General features: G+C 46.1%; 1 protein-coding gene across 1 annotated transcript in view; it reads left to right on the top strand.

The window, feature by feature from the left end:
* Nucleotides 1-19,050, top strand: part of LOC141048722 (FRAS1-related extracellular matrix protein 1-like) — a 176,826-nt gene extending 157,776 nt beyond the window's left edge. The window contains exons 32-35 of the mRNA XM_073544597.1: nt 229-384; nt 8,386-8,501; nt 17,556-17,641; nt 18,482-19,050. Of these exons, the coding sequence (XP_073400698.1) occupies nt 229-384; nt 8,386-8,501; nt 17,556-17,641; nt 18,482-18,672 (549 nt within the window). The 3' untranslated portion in view covers nt 18,673-19,050. The remainder of the gene's footprint in view (nt 1-228; nt 385-8,385; nt 8,502-17,555; nt 17,642-18,481) is intronic.
* Nucleotides 19,051-21,748: the final 2,698 nt, after the last annotated feature.

Genomic DNA, 21,748 nt, shown 5'->3' with positions numbered 1-21,748 from the left:
TGGTCTGAGATCTAGGACTCCCCCCAAACTTGAGATTAAAGGCCAAATCATTGCTTGCGGTCCCTTCACCTTGTTTTCCTGCACAGCAGCTCTCTGACTATCCAGCTGGCCCCGTTCACTTTAGTAGGGCTGTACTGCTGTATCCTGCATAGTCAGGAGGCCGGAGAACAAAATAATGGTCAGATGTATCACCTGCTGCAGCTACAGTGTATCTCATCTATATCCTAGTATCAAGGGGCGACATCTCATGGACAACACACCCGCAGGAGAGGAGACGTCTGGCTGGTCGGAGCACCCCTTAACCTCTCCATGTATGATGAGCGCCCCCTGCAGGATACGGCCTCCGTGGATTCAGAGCACCCAACTAATAATGCTACAAAGAAGGTAACTGCACAGGAAATGCAACAAATGACAGTTTTTTGAACTCATCTGATATTTTAGGACATAATAAGGGGCATTTCCAAATGTAAATAAGGGATTTTCATTCTGCAATAAAAAGGCCGCGGCTTCCTAATCCGTACGACCTCTGCTTGCTGTTAGTGATTGAGGCCACTCTTGTGCACGTGCTGCGGACTTGTTACAGTTGTTTCCCGCCTTGGCTCACCCCTGCACACGCACAATTAGGAGAGACGGCGCTTGTAGGAAGTCCTGTGAGGGGTGACATCTGACATATCTACCTCGCGACTGAAAGACAGGAACGAGGGTCATGTAATACAGTATGACACCCCTTTCTTGGTCCCAGGACAGTTTGATGCCTCCATAAGCTGAATGCCAGTCCCACTATGCCCTGCCAGAGAGTATGATGCCCCAAAGATGCCTCCCACACACACAGTATTATTCCCCCACAGCGCCCTCGTACAGTATATTACCCCCACAGCCCCCTCATAAGTATGATACCCCCACAGCCCCCTCATACAGTATAATACCCCATAGATCCCTCGTACAGTATATTACCCCCACAGCCCCCTCATACAGTATAATACCCCATAGATCCCTCATACAGTATGATGCCCCCACAGCCCCCTCATACAGTATATTACCCCCACAGCCCCCTCATAAGTATAATACCCCCACAGCCCCCTCATACAGTATATTACCCTCACAGCCCCATCATACAGTATAATACCCCATAGACCCCTCATACAGTATGATACCCCCACAGCCCCATCATACAGTATAATTCCCCATAGACCCCTCATTCCGTATAATACCCCCACAGCCCCCTCATACAGTATGATACCCCATAGACCCCTCATTCAGTATAATACCCCCACAGCCCCCTCATACAGTATAATACCCCATAGACCCCTCATAAGTATGATACCCCCACAGCCCCCTCATACAATATAGTACCCCATAGATCCCTCATACAGTATAATACCCCGACAGCCCCATCATACAGTATAATACCCCATAGTCCCCTCATACAATATGATACCCCCACAGCCCCATCATACAGTATAATACCCCATAGATCCCTCATACAGTATAATACCCCGACAGCCCCATCATACAGTATAATACCCCATAGTCCCCTCATACAGTATGATACCCCCACAGCCCCATCATACAGTATAATACCCCATAGATCCCTCATACAGTATGATACCCCCACAGCCCCATCATACAGTATAATACCCCATAGACCCCTCATTCAGTATAATACCCCCACAGCCCCATCATACAGTATAATACCCCATAGACCCCTCATTCAGTATAATACCCCCACAGCCCCCTCATACAGTATAATACCCCATAGTCCCCTCATAAGTATGATACCCCCACAGCCCCCTCATACAGTATAATACCCCATAGTCCCCTTATACAGTATGATACCCCCACAGCCCCCTCATACAGTATAATACCCCATAGACCCCTCATAAGTATGATACCCCCACAGCCCCCTCATACAGTATAATACCCCATAGTCCCCACATACAGTATGATACCCCCACAGCCCCATCATACAGTATAATACCCCATAGATCCCTCATACAGTATAATACCCCCACAGCCCCATCATACAGTATAATACCCCATAGACCCCTCATTCAGTATAATACCCCCACAGCCCCCTCATACAGTATAATACCCCATAGTCCCCTCATAAGTATGATACCCCCACAGCCCCCTCATACAGTATAATACCCCATAGTCCCCTTATACAGTATGATACCCCCACAGCCCCCTCATACAGTATAATACCCCATAGACCCCTCATAAGTATGATACCCCCACAGCCCCCTCATACAGTATAATACCCCATAGTCCCCTTATACAGTATGATACCCCCACAGCCCCATCATACAGTATAATATCCCATAGATCCCTCATACAGTATAATACCCCGACAGCCCCCTCATACAGTATAATACCCCATAGTCCCCTCATACAGTATGATACCCCCACAGCCCCCTCATACAGTATAATACCCCATAGTCCCCTCATACAGTATAATACCCCCACAGCCCCATCATACAGTATAATACCCCATAGTCCCCTCATACAGTATAATACCCCATAGACCCCTCATACAGTATAATACCCCATAGACCCCTCATACAGTATGATACCCCCACAGCCCCATCATACAGTATAATACCCCATAGACCCCTCATACAGTATAATACCCCATAGTCCCCTCATTCAGTATAATACCCCCACAGCCCCCTCATACAGTATAAAACCCCATCGACCCCTCATACAGTATAATACCCCATAGACCCCATCATACAGTATGATACCCCCACAGCCCCCTCATACAGTATAATGCCCCATAGTCCCATCATACAGTATGATACCCCCACAGCCCCATCATACAGTATAATACTCCATAGACCCCTCATACAGTATGATACCCCCACAGCCCCCTCATACAGTATTATACCCCACAGCCCCATCATACAGTATGATACCCCCACAGCCCCATCATACAGTATAATACCCCATAGAACCCTCATACAGTATAATACCCCCACAGCCCCCTCATACAGTATAATACCCCATAGTCCCCTCATACAGTATGATACCCCCACAGCCCCATCATACAGTATAATACCCCATAGACCCCTCATACAGTATGATACCCCCACAGCCCCCTCATACAGTATAATACCCCATAGACCCCTCATACAGTATAATACCCCGACAGCCCCCTCATACAGTATAATACCCCATAAACCCCTCATACAGTATGATACCCCCACAGCCCCCTCATACAGTATTATACCCCATAGACCCCTCATACAGTATGATACCCCATAGTCCCCTCATACAGTATGATACCCCCACAGCCCCATCATACAGTATAATACCCAATAGAACCCTCATACAGTATAATACCCCCACAGCCCCCTCATACAGTATAATACCCCATAGTCCCCTCATACAGTATGATACCCCCACAGCCCCATCATACAGTATAATACCCCATAGACCCCTCATACAGTATGATACCCCCACAGCACCCTCATACAATATAATACCCCATAGACCCCTCATAAGTATGATACTCCCACAGCCCTCTCATACAGTATAATACCCCATAGACCCCTCATACAGTATAATACCCCCACAGCCCCCTCATACAGTATAATACCCCGACAGCCCCCTCATACAGTATAATACCCCGACAGCCCCCTCATACAGTATAATACCCCATAGTCCCCTCATACAGTATGATACCCCCACAGCCCCATCATACAGTATAATACCCCATAGACCCCTCATACAGTATAATACCCCACAGCTCCATCATACTGTATAATACCCCATAAACCCCTCATACAGTATGATACCCCCACAGCCCCATCATACAGTATAATACCCCATAGACCCCTCATACAGTATAATACCCCACAGCCCCCTCATACAGTATAATACCCCATAGACCCCTCATAAGTAGGATACCCCCACAGCCCCCTCATACAGTATAATACCCCATAGACCCCTCATACGGTATGATACCCCCAAAGCCCCCTCATACAGTTTAATACCCCATAAACCCCTCATACAGTATGATACCCCCACAGCCCCCTCATACAGTATAATACCCCATAGATCCCTCGTACAGTATATTACCCCCACAGCCCCCTCATACAGTATAATACCCCATAGTCCCCTCATACAGTATGATACCCCCACAGCCCCATCATACAGTATAATACCCCATAGACCCCTCATACAGTATAATACCCCATAGACCCCATCATACAGTATGATACCCCCACAGCCCCCTCATACAGTACAATACCCCATAAACCCCTCATACAGTATGATACCCCCACAGCCCCCTCATACAGTATAATACCCCATAGTCCCCTCATACAGTATGATACCCCCACAGCCCCATCATACAGTATAATACCCCATAGACCCCTCATACAGTATAATACCCCATAGTCCCCTCATACAGTATGATACCCCCACAGCCCCCTCATACAGTATAATATTCCATAGACCCCTCATTCAGTATAATACCCCCACAGCCCCCTCATACAGTATAATACCCCATAGACCCTTCATACAGTATAATACCCCGACAGCCCCCTCATACAGTATAATACCCCATAGACCCCTCATAAGTATGATACCCCCACAGCCCCCTCATACAGTATAATACCCCATAGTCCCCTCATACAGTATGATACCCCCACAGCCCCATCATACAGTATAATACCCCATAGACCCCTCATACAGTATAATACCCCATAGTCCCCTCATACAGTATGATACCCCCACAGCCCCATCATACAGTATAATACCCCATAGACCCCTCATACAGTATAATACCCCACAGCCCCCTCATACAGTATAATACCCCATAGACCCCTCATAAGTATGATACCCCCACAGCCCCCTCATACAGTATAATACCCCATAGACCCCTCATACAGTATGATACCCCCACAGCCCCCTCATACAGTATAATACCCCATAGTCCCCTCATACAGTATGATACCCCCACAGCCCCATCATACAGTATAATACCCCATATACCCCTCATACAGTATAATACCCCATAGACCCCTCATATAGTATAATACCCCCACAGCTCCATCATACAGTATAATACCCCATAGACCCCTCATACAGTATAATACCCCCACAGCCCCATCATACAGTATAATACCCCATAGACCCATCATACAGTATAATACCCCATAGTCCCCTCATACAGTATGATACCCCCACAGCCCCCTCATACAGTATGATACTCCATAGTCCCCTCATACAGTATGATACCCCCACAGCCCCCTCATACAGTATGATACTCCATAGTCCCCTCATACAGTATAATAGCCCGACAGCCCCCTCATACTGTATAATACCCCGACAGCCCCCTCATACTGTATAATACCCCATAGTCCCCTCATACAGTATGATACCCCCACAGCCCCCTCATACAGTAAAATACCCCATAGTCCCCTCATACAGTATGATACCCCCACAGCCCCATCATACAGTATAATACCCCATAGACCCCTCATACAGTATAATACCCCTACAGCCCCATCATACAGTATAATACCCCATAGACCCCTCATACAGTATAATACCCCCATATCCCCTCATACAGTATAATACCCCATAGACCCCTCATACAGTATGATACCCCCACAGCCCCCTCATACAGTATAATACCCCATAGTCCCCTCATACAGTATGATACCCCCATAGACCCCTCATACAGTATGATACCCCCACAGCCCCATCATACAGTATAATACCCCATAGACCCCTCATACAGTATGATACCCCCACAGCCCCCTCATACAGTATAATACCCCCACAGCCCCATCATACAGTATAATACCCCATAGACCCCTCATACAGTATGATACCCCCACAGCCCCCTCATACAGTATACCCTCACAATACTGCACACAGAATGATAACCTTACAGGGCCTCTCATAGCATACTGGCTGCACATTTCCCTCCTCCCACAGTATGATTCCGTCACCGTGCCCTCCTCCCACAATATGATACCATCACCGTGCCCTCCTCCCACAGTATGATGCCGTCACCGTGCCCTCCTCCCACAATATGATACCGTCACCGTGCCCTCCACCCACAGTATGATTCCGTCACCGTGCCCTCCTTCCACAGTATGATTCCGTCACCGTGCCCTCCTCCCACAATATGATACCATCACCGTGCCCTCCTCCCACAATATGATTCCGTCACCGTTCCCTCCTCCCACAATATGATTCCGTCACCGTGCCCTCCTCCCGCAGTATGATTCCGTCACCGTGCCCTCCTTCCACAGTATGATTCCGTCACCGTGCCCTCCTTCCACAGTATGATACCGTCACCGTGCCCTCCTCCCACAGTATGATGCCGTCACCGTGCCCTCCTCCCACAGTATGATGCCGTCACCGTGCCCTCCTCCCGCAGTATGATTCCGTCACCGTGCCCTCCTTCCACAGTATGATTCCGTCACCGTGCCCTCCTTCCACAGTATGATTCCGTCACCGTGCCCTCCTCCCACAGTATGATGCCGTCACAGTGCCCTCCTTCCACAGTATAATGCCGTCACCGTGCCCTCCTCCCACAATATGATACCGTCACCATGCCCTCCTCCCACAGTATGATTCCGTCACCGTGCCCTCCTTCCACAGTATGATGCCGTCACCGTGCCCTCCTCCCACAGTATGATGCCGTCACCGTGCCCTCCTTCCACAGTATGATGCCGTCACCGTGCCCTCCTTCCACAGTATGATGCCGTCACCGTGCCCTCCTTCCACAGTATGATGCCGTCACCGTGCCCTCCTTCCACAGTATGATGCCGTCACCGTGCCCTCCTCCCACAGTATGATGCCGTCACCGTGCCCTACACACTGTGTCCCTTTAGTGGCCCCCACATTGCATTCTGCTGCATATTATGCACCAAGGTGCCTTCCACACACTGTATGATGTCCTCTCAGTTGCTCCCACACAAAATTTGATGCCCCCTGGTGCCAATCGCACACTCAGAATAGTTCTATGACTATTAAAAACTATTTCACTCCCCTAACCAAACTCCTATAATGAGTTGAGCAGGACTGCAGAACAGGTCCGCTGTCTGTGCAGCCTGTGCTGTGTGCAGCTCTCTGCAGTCTAGTGACCTCACGGTGCCTGCTGTGCAGTCTAGTGACCTCACGGTGCCTGCTGTGCAGTTGAGTGGCCTCACAGTGCCTGCTGTGCAGTTGAGTGGCCTCACAGTGCCTGCTGTGCAGCCTGTACTGTGTGAGGGTCAGGCTCTATGCATGCAGTCTAGTGACCTCACGTTGCCTACTGTGCAGTCTAGTGACCTTATGGTGTCTGCTGTGCAGTCTAGTGACCTCATGGTGCCTGCTGTGCAGTCTAGTGGCCTCATGGTGCCTGCTGTGCAGTCTAGTGACCTCATGGTGCCTGCTGTGCAGTCTAGTGACCTCATGGTGCCTGCTGTGCAGTCGTGTGGCCTCGTGGTGCCTGCTGTGCAGTCTAGTGGCCTCATGGTGCCTGCTGTGCAGTCGTGTGACCTCATGGTACCTGCTGTGCAGTCTAGTGGCCTCGTGGTGCCTGCTGTGCAGCGCCTTAGACGGGGCAGAGGGGAGAAGACGGCTCCCTGCTCCACCATTATGCTCCACCATATATTTGCGCCATACATGCCACCAACCTCCGAGAATAGCTCGCTGCTATCTACTGCTGGCTCAGGACACTTAGAATATATATTTCAGGGACCCCCTTCTTTTGCGCCCCATAGAAGCTGCGTCGTTGATCATGCGTCTCCACTAGAGTTGAGCGAAACAGGTCAGTCAGATTCAAAAGTCGCCGACTTTCGCCAAAGTCGGGTTTCATGAAATGAAACCCGACCACAGGGTGAAGTTGGCCATGCGGTCGGCGACCCAAGCATCAAAGTCGGGTTTCGCCGAATGCTTGCACGTGACTTTTTTCAGCCAATGAGAGAAGCGTAGCGGGAGCGAGAGAGAGAGAGATTTCGCCGCCTCTGGGGTTAAAATTCATGCCAGGTGTGTTTCCTGTCCTCCACTCACTGTTGACTTTTCTCCCCATTGACTTGCATTGGGTTTCATGTTTCACGACTTTTCCTAATAGTCGGCCGATTTCGTTCGACTCGACTTTTCAGACCCGACTCGACCCTAAAAAAGGCAAAGTCGCTCATCCCTAATCTCCACATTGCTCCATGTGATAGATGACACCTCCCTGTATAATAACTCTCATTGTGCGCGGAGGGTCAGCGTGACATTGTATCTGGTGGGTGTCGCAGCATCTTCTCCCATTAGATGATCGTTTGGAGACTGACGTTACTGCGGGAGCAGAACGCAATAAATCTGATTATGTCGCTGAATTTCTTACATTACATTTATCACTATGATTAATTAATCCTTCTGCCTGTCTCATAGGATAAGAAGCCAAGAATATGTCCTGTGCGGTGGAGGCTGCACCAGAAACGCTGCTATCACCTCAACACTCGTCAGAAATCCACCTGGGAGGACGCCGAGCGCCGCTGTGCACAAACGTAAGATGTCCCTGCACTGTCAGAGGAGTGCGCTGAGATTGTGGGGGGCACTGACCGGATCATTCACATTGGGGTCCCATGTAGATTCATGAATGCTGGGCGCCATCCTGGTCATCTGGCAAAGGTCAGAACAAGTAACCACCAGACCCTGTAGCCAAACTTGGAATAGACCCCACTCCACCATGACCAGCAGCAGCTACTAGTGATGAGCGCAAGTGCTCGTTACTCGACTTTTCCTAGGGTTCTCGGGTATGCACCAAGATCGCGGGTGCATGGTGCTCAGTATGCACTGAGTACCGCGGGTGCCCGAGTGACATGTTCGAGTCCCAGCGGTGCATATTGCGTGACAAACACGGGCAATGCCGGCATGTTTTGTACTAACAGCTGCGCAATATGCGGCCGCTGGCACTCGAGAATCCGCGATATTCGGTGCATACCTGAGCACCCTAGGCAAACTCGAGTAACGAGCACTTGCGCTCATCACCAGCAGCTATGCCCATATATCTGGGTGACCCTTTACCCAATCCTCCAAGTGTTGAATGGTCCCATCAGTTGGCGAGACCTCTAGGACCCTGAAACCTTCTGCACAGGAGAAACTAGTACTGTTGATGTGTGTCCGTTGACTTTCCTTTTCTACAAACCTGGGAAGTTTGAAGTGGAGTCTCCTAAGCGGAGACATAGTGGAAGGAGCCGGGCTCCCAGCATCACAGGGATGACGAGTATGTTGATTTTGCAGCAAACAGTGACTCGTCCAATCATGTGATTACACTACTGTATGTGAGAAGAAAAACCTTCGGCACAAAGGAAATTTTGCTGATAATATTTACATTTATTGAGCCAATATGGGACAGAATTCATGCCAACGTTTCGGCCCTCGGGCCTTTATCAAGGTTATCGGTGTAGAACATAAAACGTATCACAGTTTAATATAAACAGAGAAAAAGAAAATTCATGGACGTCTTGTAGTGTGACAAAAACAAATCACATCATTTTTATGAGATATTATATGACAATAATAGAAGCTGCATCCTGTTAGGAGGAGATTTGCATGGCAAAGGGGTCTTCATTCCCAAGTAAATATTCACTGTAACATAAAAAGATCTATTAGGTATAATGATGGTTTCAATATAAACAGTATAAATGTAAATAAGGTCAGGTGGACCACAGGTAACAGAAGAACCACAACGTCAAGAATGGGACATAACATACGGTAACAACACTATACAAAGAGACAGATGCAGAAGAGACGTATCATGGTCTCTATAGAGAGCTGTGACTCAGCCATGAGACATAGAAGTAAAAGACAGGGTACATTTTACCTGTCAGGACTCAGGAGCACTCGTATGTGGGTAATCTGTGCTGCACTGCATGTACAGGTGCTTCTCACAAAATTAGAATATCATCAAAAAGTTAATTTATTTCAGGACAAAAAGTAAATCGCATATTTTATAGTCTATATAGAACTGAAGGCTGCTATCAAAGCAACCTGGGCTTCCTTAACCCCTCAGCAGTGCCACAGGCTGATCGCCTCCATGTCACGCCGCATTGATGCAGTAATTGATGCAAAAGGAGCCCGACCAAGCACTGAGTGCATTTACTGATCATACATTTCAGTAGGACAACATTTCGGATTTTAAAATCATTTTTCACACTGGTGTTATAAAGTATTCTAATTTACTGAGATAATGACTTTTGGGTTCTCATTGGCTGTAAGCCATAATCATCAACATTAACAGAAATAAACATGTGAAATAGATCACTCTGTGTGTAATGACTCTATAGAATATAGGAGAGTCACTTTTTGTACTGAAGAATTGAAATAAATTAACTTTTTGATGATATTCTAATTTTGTGAGAAGCACTTGTATATGATCAAAATTAGTGGTCAATAGAATAGGGCAGTATGAGCAAGCAAAAGCAGGAAAAATATATAGGTTACCTGCATTAATCTTCATCCATGTGTGAAAGTTTGGCGTGAGGTCTCACGGCGGCTTCGTGTGTCACAAGGTGGTGTGAGCCGGGTATTAACTAGGTGAGGGAGGCGGAGATATTCAGCTGTGCAGCAACATCGTGTCGGTGAACCAGTGCGAATGCGCAAATCTGCCGTTGGATGGAAAGAGCCGAGGAAAGCCAATTGGAGGACATGACTCGCACAGAAGGGCGGTGGAGGCAGTGAAAAGTCCCTTTACGTTGAGTTGCCAAAAGGGTTTGTGCATTTTTTATTTTTGAGCCAATGTCGACCCTAATTAACAAATTCCTAAGATTTTACTGTTTTTTTATGGTAAATCAATGGTGGGGCTTTAAATTCAAGCATGTTAGGATAGGAATTACCTAATAGTGACCAATGCTTACAAATGGCTTGATGGTTTCAACGGCTACTCCCGGACTCTTCTTGTCATCAAAGTCAGACCTTCTCCCAAATTGACAGGCTTAAAACAGAGCAGTGAATTCTCTAATGGAATCTTCGCAATAGCAATATAATTGTTTCCTGGTGGATAAAGACATTCAGTATTTTTTCCTCTTTTCTATTGCTTAAGCTTAAAGGATATATGTTCCATTTGATTTGCATTTAAAGAAACCGGACATTCCCTCCACTAGGTCTTAGGGTCACATATAGCGCACCCGGACGGGATGGGCTCACATATAATAATAATACTAACTTCTTTTTATTTTCAGGTGTTGTGGAACCTCAACATATTAGTTGATGCATACCACATGTATAGATTTTATATATTATAAAGTTACTGAAATCTTGCTTTTTCTATTAAGCAACATCTTACTTGATCCTGTAATAGGCTACATTTGCTTTATTTCAACAGTATTTGTATGTATATGTCTGCCTGTCTATTCCCTCACTTCGTGGGGGCATTCCCTGTCTTTACAGGGAATTTTCTTTCCTATCCCTTTTCCCTTGTTTAATTTACCTTCCCTTCCAACAGTTTTTCTACCCTACCTGTTGTTCCTCACCCTTGATCCATATCCTTTAAAAAATGTTTAAAATACCAATAATTATTGAAAACAAATGGCTTGATGGATAAAATGCATGAAACTGTTAACAAAAGCCACCCTAAGGCTATCAGTACTTTGCCCTCAAGGATAAAGAAAGATGATAGAAGGGACTCGGGGTATCTCCTATTTCTATATATCTGTTGAATATCTTGAGTGAGGTCCTCTGAAATGATACAACTAATTCTGTGAAATTGGGACCGAAGCGGTGATTTTTTTTACAAGAAGGGGATGGCAGCTGCTGTAATGAAGGAGACTGTTTCTGTCGGTGGGCTTGGTATGTAGATTGGTGCCTTCATTGTCCAAAATGACATTAGTATCCAAAAAATTGATCTTATATGGATGTTGGTGTAAGGCGAAGGTCAAATTCAGGACATTGTGATTAATGAAAGCAGAGAAAGCTTCCAATGTGATTAAATCTAGTAGCCATACCAAAAATATGTCGTCAATGTACCTCTTCCAGAGTAACGTATGTTTCTGGAAGAGAACATTAGAATATACGAAAGTAGATTCAAAACTTCAAAACGGGCCTCGAAGATATTTGTGTAAGGGAGTGCAACATTGGAGCCCATTGCAGTCCCAGTTTTTTGTACAAAAAAAATGATCTTCAAACATAAAGTAATTTTTGATCGGAATGAGTGTCAATAAGGATATGCAGAAATCCATTTGGTCGGTTGAGAATGTAGTGGTTTCGTCAAGAAATCTTTTAACGGCCTGAATGTCACTCTCATGTTCAATACTCATATATATAGACTATTGATGTCAAGGGTCACCTACAAACTGGTGTCATATTGTCCAAGGTACATAGGCATGATAGAAAATGAGGGGTGTTCCTAAGGTATGAGGGTACAAATTGTAGTAACGGGGTTAAGATTTTCTCGAAAACTATGGCAAGAAGAGATGATAGAGAGTTAGTGGACTCCACTATCGGTTGACCAGATGGATGGTAGAGGTTTTTATGACTCTTAGGCAGAGTATAAAACATTGGGATTACCAGATGTGAATTAATGAGGAACTGAATCAATTTTGTGTCTATATAAAGATTTAAAATTATTAACTATGTCCCTGGTTATATCAAATGTTGGGTCTCGTGGGATAGGTGAGTAAGTATGTTGGTTATTTTATTGGGAGTAGATCTCAGAGATATATGTCCTGTCCATAACCTCAACTGATCCACCTTTGTCGGCGGGTTTGATGATAATCTCCTTGTTGGCACTCAGATACTTGACAACCCCTTTGTTCGATCTTAGAAAAGTTATGTTGAATTTTCAACTGCCGACCATAGATCCGTTGTAATTTCTCTCCTATGTCCCTCTGGACCAAAGCAGTATATGTTTCAGTGTCTGATCTAGATGAGTATCAGCTCACAATGCGTTGGTCTGCCCGAAAGGCTGTTCTGATGTGTCCTCAGAGAAGTGAACCTTGAGTCTTGTTGTCCTAAAAAAAAGCCGATGGATTTCCTGATCCAATACTAATCATTTGAAGGGTGGTGTGGGGCAAAAGGAGAGAATGTTTTGCAAAAGAGAAAGTTAAGATGGAGATAGTTTATAATATCTGATCATACAATTTATCTGTTGGGTCGTACCTGTGACCGGGTCTGCATTCGAAATGATGACGCCACAATGACGTGGTGCTGTCTCGTCCCCATCATCCGTATCGATTTGTGGTACCTCTTCCACATCTCTGATCTTAAAAAATAAGATGTGTGTCTTAAGCTGTCGCTGTCGGACCGGAAGATTCCCCCCCCCCCCCGTCGGAAAGGTCCTTCGTTCTCTGGAGAAACCGGTATCCCGCTATTTGTAAATTTGGTTGCGCAGGTAATCCGCAGCGTCTCTAAGAAATTTGGATCTCTTACCTTCTTGTAGATTAATGCGGAACTCTGCTATGGTTTTATCAGTTCAGTGGTCAAAGCATTATTCATCTGTTGTCGAATCCTGCTAACGAGTGCGTCCATCTCTGTTATCTCCTCTTGTAAATACTCGATGGTTAACATGATAGTGTCCATAGAACATTTGTTCAGAATGCCCTCAAATTTTGAACAAATTGTGGTTCTTCTGATACCTGTGGTCCGCCTGACCTTATTTATACTCTTTATATTGAAACCATTGTTATACCTAAGATCACTAGATCTTCTTTTTATATTACAGTGAATATTTACTTGGGAATGAAGACCCCTATGCCATGCAAATCTCCTAACAGGATGCAGCGTCTATTAGGCAGACACACACAACGATTAAAAAATTGGTCCGATTTTTACGGTACAAAATCGCACAAAGGTTTCTTGTCCAGGGATCTGTCTGTCATCCGAATTTCCGGCGATGAACCGATTTTATTCGCATCTAAGCATCCGTTTGACATCCAATGCGTGATGCTCTTTCCTGTTGACCTGGAGAAATCTTGCGATTTATCACAAGTCACCCTTGTGGTCCGTTTGTAATCCGATTTTTAATCGCCCCCATAGACTTGCATTGGCGAGTCCGATCCGAAAATCAGTGACAATCGCAGCATGCTGCGATTGTCTCGGTCCGAGAAAATGTTCAGAAAAAAAATCGGATGATGGGAGCTGCCCCATAGAATAACATTGGGACGAATACAATGCGATTTTTTATCGCATTGCATTCATCCGATTTATTCGCTAGTGTGACTCCAGCCTTATACTGCATTGTTATATAATACTAGATGGTGGCCCGATTCTATCGCATCGGGTATTCTAGAGTCTCTTTTAAAGGGAATCTGTCACCCTTTTTTTGGCTTTGCAGCTGCTGGCATAGACATCGGGGGCTTATCTACAGCAATCTGTAATGCTGTAGATAAGCCTCCGATGTAACCTGAAAGAGAAGAAAAACAAAGTTATATAATACTCACCGAGGTGGGCGGTCCGGTCCGATGGGTGTCGCTGTCCCGTCCGGCGCCTCCCTTCTTCATGCGATGACGTCATCTTATCCCATCCTGTAATGGCTCCGGCGCAGGCGCACTGCTCTGCCCTGATGAGGGCAGAGCAGAGTCCTGCAGCGTGCAGGCGTCGGGAGAGGTCTGGCGCCTGCGCACTGCAGAATTCTGCTCTGCCCTCAACAGGGCAGAGCAATGCGCCTGCGCCGGAGCTATTTCAGGACGGGAGAAGAGGACGTCATCGCATGAAGAAGGGAGGCGCCGGACCGGACCGCAACACCCATCGGACCGGACCGCCCACCTCGGTGAGTATAATATAACGTGTTTTTCTTCTCTTTCGGGTTACATCGGGGGCTTATCTACAGCATTACAGAATGCTGTAGATAAGCCCCCGATGTCTATGCCGGCAGCTAATAGGGGATAAAAAGGGTGACAGATCCTCTTTAAAATAAAAAATAGTGATATACTCACCTCCCGACGGCCCCCGGACTCTTTCTCTCCTCTCACCACGCTCCCGACATCTTCCGGTCCCAGTAATGCTTAGCGCGAAACACCGCTGATGACGTCGCGCTCTCACGAGAGTGATGTCATCTTCAGCCCTTCTCGCTAAGCATTACTGGGACCAGAAGATGCCGGGAGCTTGGTGAGAGGAGAGAAAGAGTCCGGGGGCCGTCTGGAAGGTGAGTATATAACTATTTTTTATTTTAACAGAGACTCTAGAATACCCGATGCGATAGAATCGGGCCACCATCTAGTGTATTATGCTCCTGTTACACCTGGAGCTGCTGTCACTGTTTTGCTGTTACCTAATGTATTGAACTCCAGTTACAGCCAGAGCTGAAGTCACTGTTCTGCTGTTACCTAACGTATTGTACTCCAGTTACACCCAGAGCTGCTGTCATTGTTCTGCTGTTATCTAATATGTGGTACTCCAGTTAATCCCAGAGCTGCAGTCACTGTTTTGCTTTTACCTAATGTATTGTAGTCCAGTTAAACCCAGAGCTGCAGTCACCGTTCTGCTCTTACCTAATGTATTATACTCTTACAGCCAGAGCTGCAGTCACTGTTCAGATCTTACCAAATGTATTGTACTCAAGTTACACCCAGAGATGCTGTCACTGTTCTCCTGTTATCTAATGTATTGTACTCCATTTAATCCCAGAGCTGCAGTCACTGTTCTGCTGTTACCTAATGTATTGTAGTCCAGTTACACCCAGAGCTGCAGTCACTGTTCTGCTGTTACCTAATGTACTCCTGTTACACCCAGAGCTGCAGTCACTGTTCTACTGTTACCTAATGTATTGTACTCCAGAATATGTACAGGACTGTGCCTGTGTAATGAGCAATGCAGCAGTGATGCCTTTAACGGCTGTAATGTGCCTGTACAATAAGCAATGCGGCCGTGTTGCCACGACGACTAAGCAACTGTCGCTGATTGGTCGCGGCCTAACTGCCACGACCAATCAGCGAGGCAAGATTTCCATTACAGACAGACAGAATTAGACAATTATATAATATTAGATGGTATAACCTGGGCATCTCCTGCATATTATTTTATACTAGATGGTGGCCCGATTCTATCGCATCGGGTATTCTAGAGTCTCTTTTAAAATAAAAAATAGTGATATACTCACCTCCCGACGGCCCCCGGACTCTTTCTCTCCTCTCCATGCTTCCAGCATCTTCCGGTCCCAGTAATGCTTAGCGCGAAACCCCGCTGACGACGTCGTGCTCTCGCGAGAGTGACGTCATCTCCGGCCCTTCTCGCTAAGCATTACTGGGACCGGAAGATGCCGGGAGCATGGTGAGAGGAGGGACAGAGTCCGGGGGCCGTCGGAAGGTGATTATATAACTATTTTTTATTTTAACAGAGACTCTAGAATACCCGATGCAATAGAATCGGGCCACCATCTAGCGCATTATACTCCTGTTACACACGGAGCTGCTGTCACTGTTCTGCTGTTACCTAATGTATTGTACTCCAGTTACACCCAGAGCTGCTGTCACTGTTCTGCTGTTATCTAATACATTGTACTCCAGTTAATCCCAGAGCTGCAATCACTGTTCTGCTGTTACCTAATATACTCCTGTTTAACCCAGATCTGCAGTCACTGTTCTGCTCTTACCTAATGTATTGTACTCCAGTTACAGCCAGAGCTGCAGTCACTGTTTAGATCTTACCTAATGTATTGTACTCCAGTTACAGCCAGAGCTGCAGTCACTGTTTAGATCTTACCTAATGTATTGTACTCCAGTTACACCCAGAGCTGCAGTCACTGTTTAGATCTTACCTAATGTATTGTACTCCAGTTACCCCCAGAGCTGCATTCACTTTTCTGCTGTCACCTAATGTATTGTACTCCAGTTACACCCAGAGCTGCAGTCATTGTTCTACTCTTACCTAATGTATTGTACTCCAGTTACAGCTAGAGCTGCAGTCACTGTTTAGATCTTACCTAATGTATTGTACTCCAGTTACACCCAGAGCTGCATTCACTTTTCTGCTGTCACCTAATGTATTGTACGCAAGTTACACCCAGAGCTGCAGTCACTGTTCTACTGTTACCTAATTACCTAATGTATTGTACTCCAGAATATGTACAGGACTGTGCCTGTGTAATGAGCAATGCAGCAGTGATGCCTTTAACGGCTGTAATGTGCCTGTACAATAAGCAATGCGGCCGTGTTGCCACGACGACTAAGCAACTGTCGCTGATTGGTCGCAGCCTAACTGCCATGACCAATCAGCGAGGTGGGATTTCCTTTACAGACAGACAGACAGAATTAGAGAATTATATAGCAGATGATATCCCTTAAAAATGATGTGATACTACAAGACGTCCACGAATTTTCTTTTTCTATCTTTATATTAACTCATGATACGTTTTATGTTCTACACCGATAACCTTGATAAAGGCCCGAGGGCCGAAACGTTGGAATGAATTCTGTCTCATATTGTCTCAATAAATGTAATTATTATCAGCAAGATTTCATTTGTGCCACAGGTTTTTCTTCTCGCAATAGATTTTCCTTGTGGCACCCATTGATCGGAGCGGCGTGGAACCCTTTACATATCATCAGTGCATATGACAGGAGCATGCTTACATGACATTATGTATTATGGGAGAAGTCTAATATTTTGCTTTTATACATTTCTAGCGAAGGCAGCCACATAACCAGCGTGCAATCGGAAGCAGACATGAGGTGGCTCTGGAAGTTTGCCAACAAAAAGCCATTTTGGATTGGTAAGGCTGAGAAGAATAACAGGACTGTACAGAGTAAGGGCCCGTGCAGACAGCTGGATTATCGGTCCGAGTGCCATTCAACAAAACATCAGGACCAATGTTATTTTATGGGGAAGCGCACGTTTGATTTTTTTCCGCTGTCCAAGTCTGAGCCGATATTCCGATCGCACTTGACCATACAAGCATATGGAAATGATCAGACTGCACTTGGATGACATCTGAGTGCAGTCTGATTTGCATGCAAGTGCAGACGGCCGTAGGGTTTACCATCCAAGAGAATTGGGGCGATTATGCAAATAACACACTGATTAAGTTTCTGAGTATCTGAATAGTGTTATCCAATTTTCTTGGATGAGAGAATCGGAGCACAGTGAGGGGCAGATGGAGAGCAAAGTGTCTCCATCTTCTCCATTGTGTCTGCGCGTGGAAATCGGACTGCACTCGGATGTCATCCGAGTGCAGTCCAATGATTTCTACGCACTAATTGTCTTGCATGGCCAAGTGCGATCTGAATATCAGAACAAACAGCATGCTACGATTCTTTCATCCGACAGATTCTCGGTCATAGCTGTGCACTGTCCCCATAGAATAACATTGGTCTGGGTGCGATCCGATGTTTTGTCAAATTGCACTTGAACTGATAATACGGTCATCAGCACCTGTCCTTAGAAAACCATGGCAGCCTCCTTTCACAAACAGCGCCACCCCTATCTTCAGGTTGTGTGTGGCATTGCGGCTTATTAATTGCATGGCTGACAGGTGTGGTCATGCTTTCCTAATTTTGTAAAACCCAAGATTTAGTGACACGGGTATATAAATCTATGCCTGTCTTTATTTTAGGGCTCAGACGAGAAGGGGATAGCTCCAGCTGGCGGTGGATGAACGGCCAACCAAGGACTTTTAGCAACTTTAAAAAGACTGAATCTGTTTTTCGGGAATCGGACAATTGCGTCCTCGTCGGGAGAAGCAGAGAATGGCGGATAAGCGGCTGCAGCCAGAGACACCGCTACATCTGCTCCTTCGCCTTATAGGACATTGCAGCGTGTAAAGGGGCGGTCTACGACTTTCTTATGATCCATCCCTGAAGTGTCGTCTCATGACAGCGCACGATGCCTGCATTCAGTGCGGCCGCTCCTCGCCGCTTCCAGGACGGGGGACTTTATGTCCTTTTTTATGGCAACGCACAAATCTGCCTGATACGATGGAAATGGATAAATGCAGCTGCTCTCTGCAGCCAATGGCTCCAATCATTCTCCATGGGGGGGCAGAAAAAGTGAGTGCAACGCTCAGCAGCCACATAGGGGACGAGCGGATCCGGTAAAATGGTCATTCCCCTTTAATAAGAAGATCGTCTTTTTTATTCGGATACTTTATGGCTAGAAATAAAGTGTAACCGTTCTGTAATGAAACCTTCTGCAATGTTACCGTTTGCTTTGTGTCTCGGTTTCTCATCACTCTTACATTTTTGCTTGCTGTCAGTGAATTGGGACATTCTCAGTGGGGGGTCCGGATAGAGGCCGGCGGAGTCTTATTGGCAAAGCTCCATGGGACAAATATGCAAATTAGCTCTCTCCTGGAAGGAAAGAAAACTCCCTATCACCATCAAGAGACGTCTACCCCGTGCATCAATGTCTGACGCTTTCACAAGCGCAGGGTGGTCACCGCCAGTACCCGGCACTACAGAGACTCTTTCCTTCTGGTAAAGGGCTAATTTGCATATTTTTCCCCATTGATTATTGCAAATAAGATTCCATATTCAGCGCGTCTCCATAAAGGGGAATTGTAGGATTGTAGGACCCGGTCTGTTGGGAATGTCAGTAATCTGTGGCCCTAAAGCCTCCTCCTACCTGCCGACATCCGTGACTCTTCTCTTGATTAGCCGGACGGTCACGACGTCACTTGCATATTTTACCACAATTATGATGTCACACCAGGCCGGCTAATCAACAGAAGAGCCGCGGACGCCGTCATGTGAGAGGAGGTTCTCACGGCTCCTGGTCAGCGGCATCACACGTGGCCGATGGATCCTATCAATTCATTGGCACCAACTCCAGGAGTCACTTTTCTGCTCCATTCTAGTCTATGGCCCCGAGGATTGGGAGGGAGCGCAGAGCGGTGCTTGGCATCGGTCAGTGCCGTCGATTTAGAATGGCGACCGTCCGCTCCATTTTACTGCTCCCGATCATGGTATAAAACGGGGAACGCACTGATCTAACAATTATGAATAAGTCGTAATGGACAGGTAAAAGGTCGTCTTAGACCAGAATATCCCTTTAAGAGTTGTCCCTCCTCCCCCAAAGCTGCAGGTAGCGGCCCCTCATTCAGCCAGACTAGTCCTGTCCGCTGTGTGGCAGGTACCCCAAAGAGGTGTCCATGGAGGGGGTCTGACTTTGATTTGTGTTACTAATTATTCTATTATCATATTGTGGCTTCAGAAATACAGTGGGGAAAAAAGTATTTAGTCAGTCAGCAATAGTGCAAGTTCCACCACTTAAAAAGATGAGAGGCGTCTGTAATTTACATCATAGGTAGACCTCAACTATGGGAGACAAACTGAGAAAAAAAAATCCAGAAAATCACATTGTCTGTTTTTTTTTTTCATTTTATTTGCATATTATGGTGGAAAATAAGTATTTGGTCAGAAACAAAATTTCATCTCAATACTTTGTGATATATCCTTTGTTGGCAATGACAGAGGTCAAACGTTTTCTGTAAGTCTTCACAAGGTTGCCACACAGTGTTGTTGGTATGTTGGCCCATTCCTCCATGCAGATCTCCTCTAGAGCAGTGATGTTTTTGGCTTTTCGCTTGGCAACACGGACTTTCAACTCCCTCCAAAGGTTTTCTATAGGGTTGAGATCTGGAGACTGGCTAGGCCACTCCAGGACCTTGAAATGCTTCTTACGAAGCCACTCCTTCGTTGCCCTGACGGTGTGCTTTGGATCATTGTCATGTTGAAAGACCCAGCCACGTTTCATCTTCAATGCCCTTGCTGATGGAAGGAGGTTTGCACTCAAAATCTCACGATACATGGCCCCATTCATTCTTTCATGTACCCGGATCAGTCGTCCTGGCCCCTTTGCAGAGAAATAGCCCCAATGCATGATGTTTCCACCACCATGCTTTACAGTAGGTATGGTGTTTGATGGATGCAACTCAGTATTCTTTTTCCTCCAAACACGACAAGTTGTGTTTCTACCAAACAGTTCCAGTTTGGTTTCATCAGACCATAGGACATTCTCCCAAAACTCCTCTGGATCATCCAAATGCTCTCTAGCAAACTTCAGACGGGCCCGGACATGTACAGGCTTAAGCAGTGGGACACGTCTGGCACTGCAGGATCTGAGTCCATGGTGGCGTAGTGTGTTACTTATGGTAGGCCTTGTTACATTGGTCCCAGCTCTCTGCAGTTCATTCACTAGGTCCCCCCGCGTGGTTCTGGGATTTTTGCTCACCGTTCTTGTGATCATTCTGACCCCACGGGGTGGGATTTTGCGTTGAGCACCAGATCGAGGGAGATTATCAGTGGTCTTGTATGTCTTCCATTTTCTAATTATTGCTCCCACAGTTGATTTCTTCACTCCAAGCTGGTTGGCTATTGCAGATTCAGTCTTCCCAGCCTGGTGCAGGGCTACAATTTTGTTTCTGGTGTCCTTTGACAGCTCTTTGGTCTTCACCATAGTGGAGTTTGGAGTCAGACTGTTTGAGGGTGTGCACAGGTGTCTTTTTATACTGATAACAAGTTTAAACAGGTGCCATTACTACAGGTAATGAGTGGAGGAAAGAGGAGACTCTTAAAGAAGAAGTTACAGGTCTGTGAGAGCCAGAAATCTTGATTGCTTGTTTCTGACCAAATACTTATTTTCCACCATAATATGCAAATAAAATGAAAAAAAAACAGACAATGTGATTTTCTGGATTTTTTTTTCTCAGTTTGTCTCCCATAGTTCAGGTCTACCTATGATGTAAATTACAGACGCCTCTCATCTTTTTAAGTGGTGGAACTTGCACTTTTGCTGACTGACTAAATACTTTTTTTCCCCACTGTAGTACCAAACTGTGCACAGAGCGTGCCATACACCACCCGTAATAATATACTACCTTTAT

Source organism: Dendrobates tinctorius, unplaced genomic scaffold, assembly GCF_039654945.1.
Source record: "Dendrobates tinctorius isolate UK_male_01 unplaced genomic scaffold, ASM3965494v1 ptg000138l, whole genome shotgun sequence".
Classification (NCBI taxonomy): Eukaryota; Metazoa; Chordata; class Amphibia; order Anura; family Dendrobatidae; genus Dendrobates; species Dendrobates tinctorius.
Note: the sequence above shows the minus strand (reverse complement) of the source record. Positions and strands in the feature narration are given on the sequence as shown.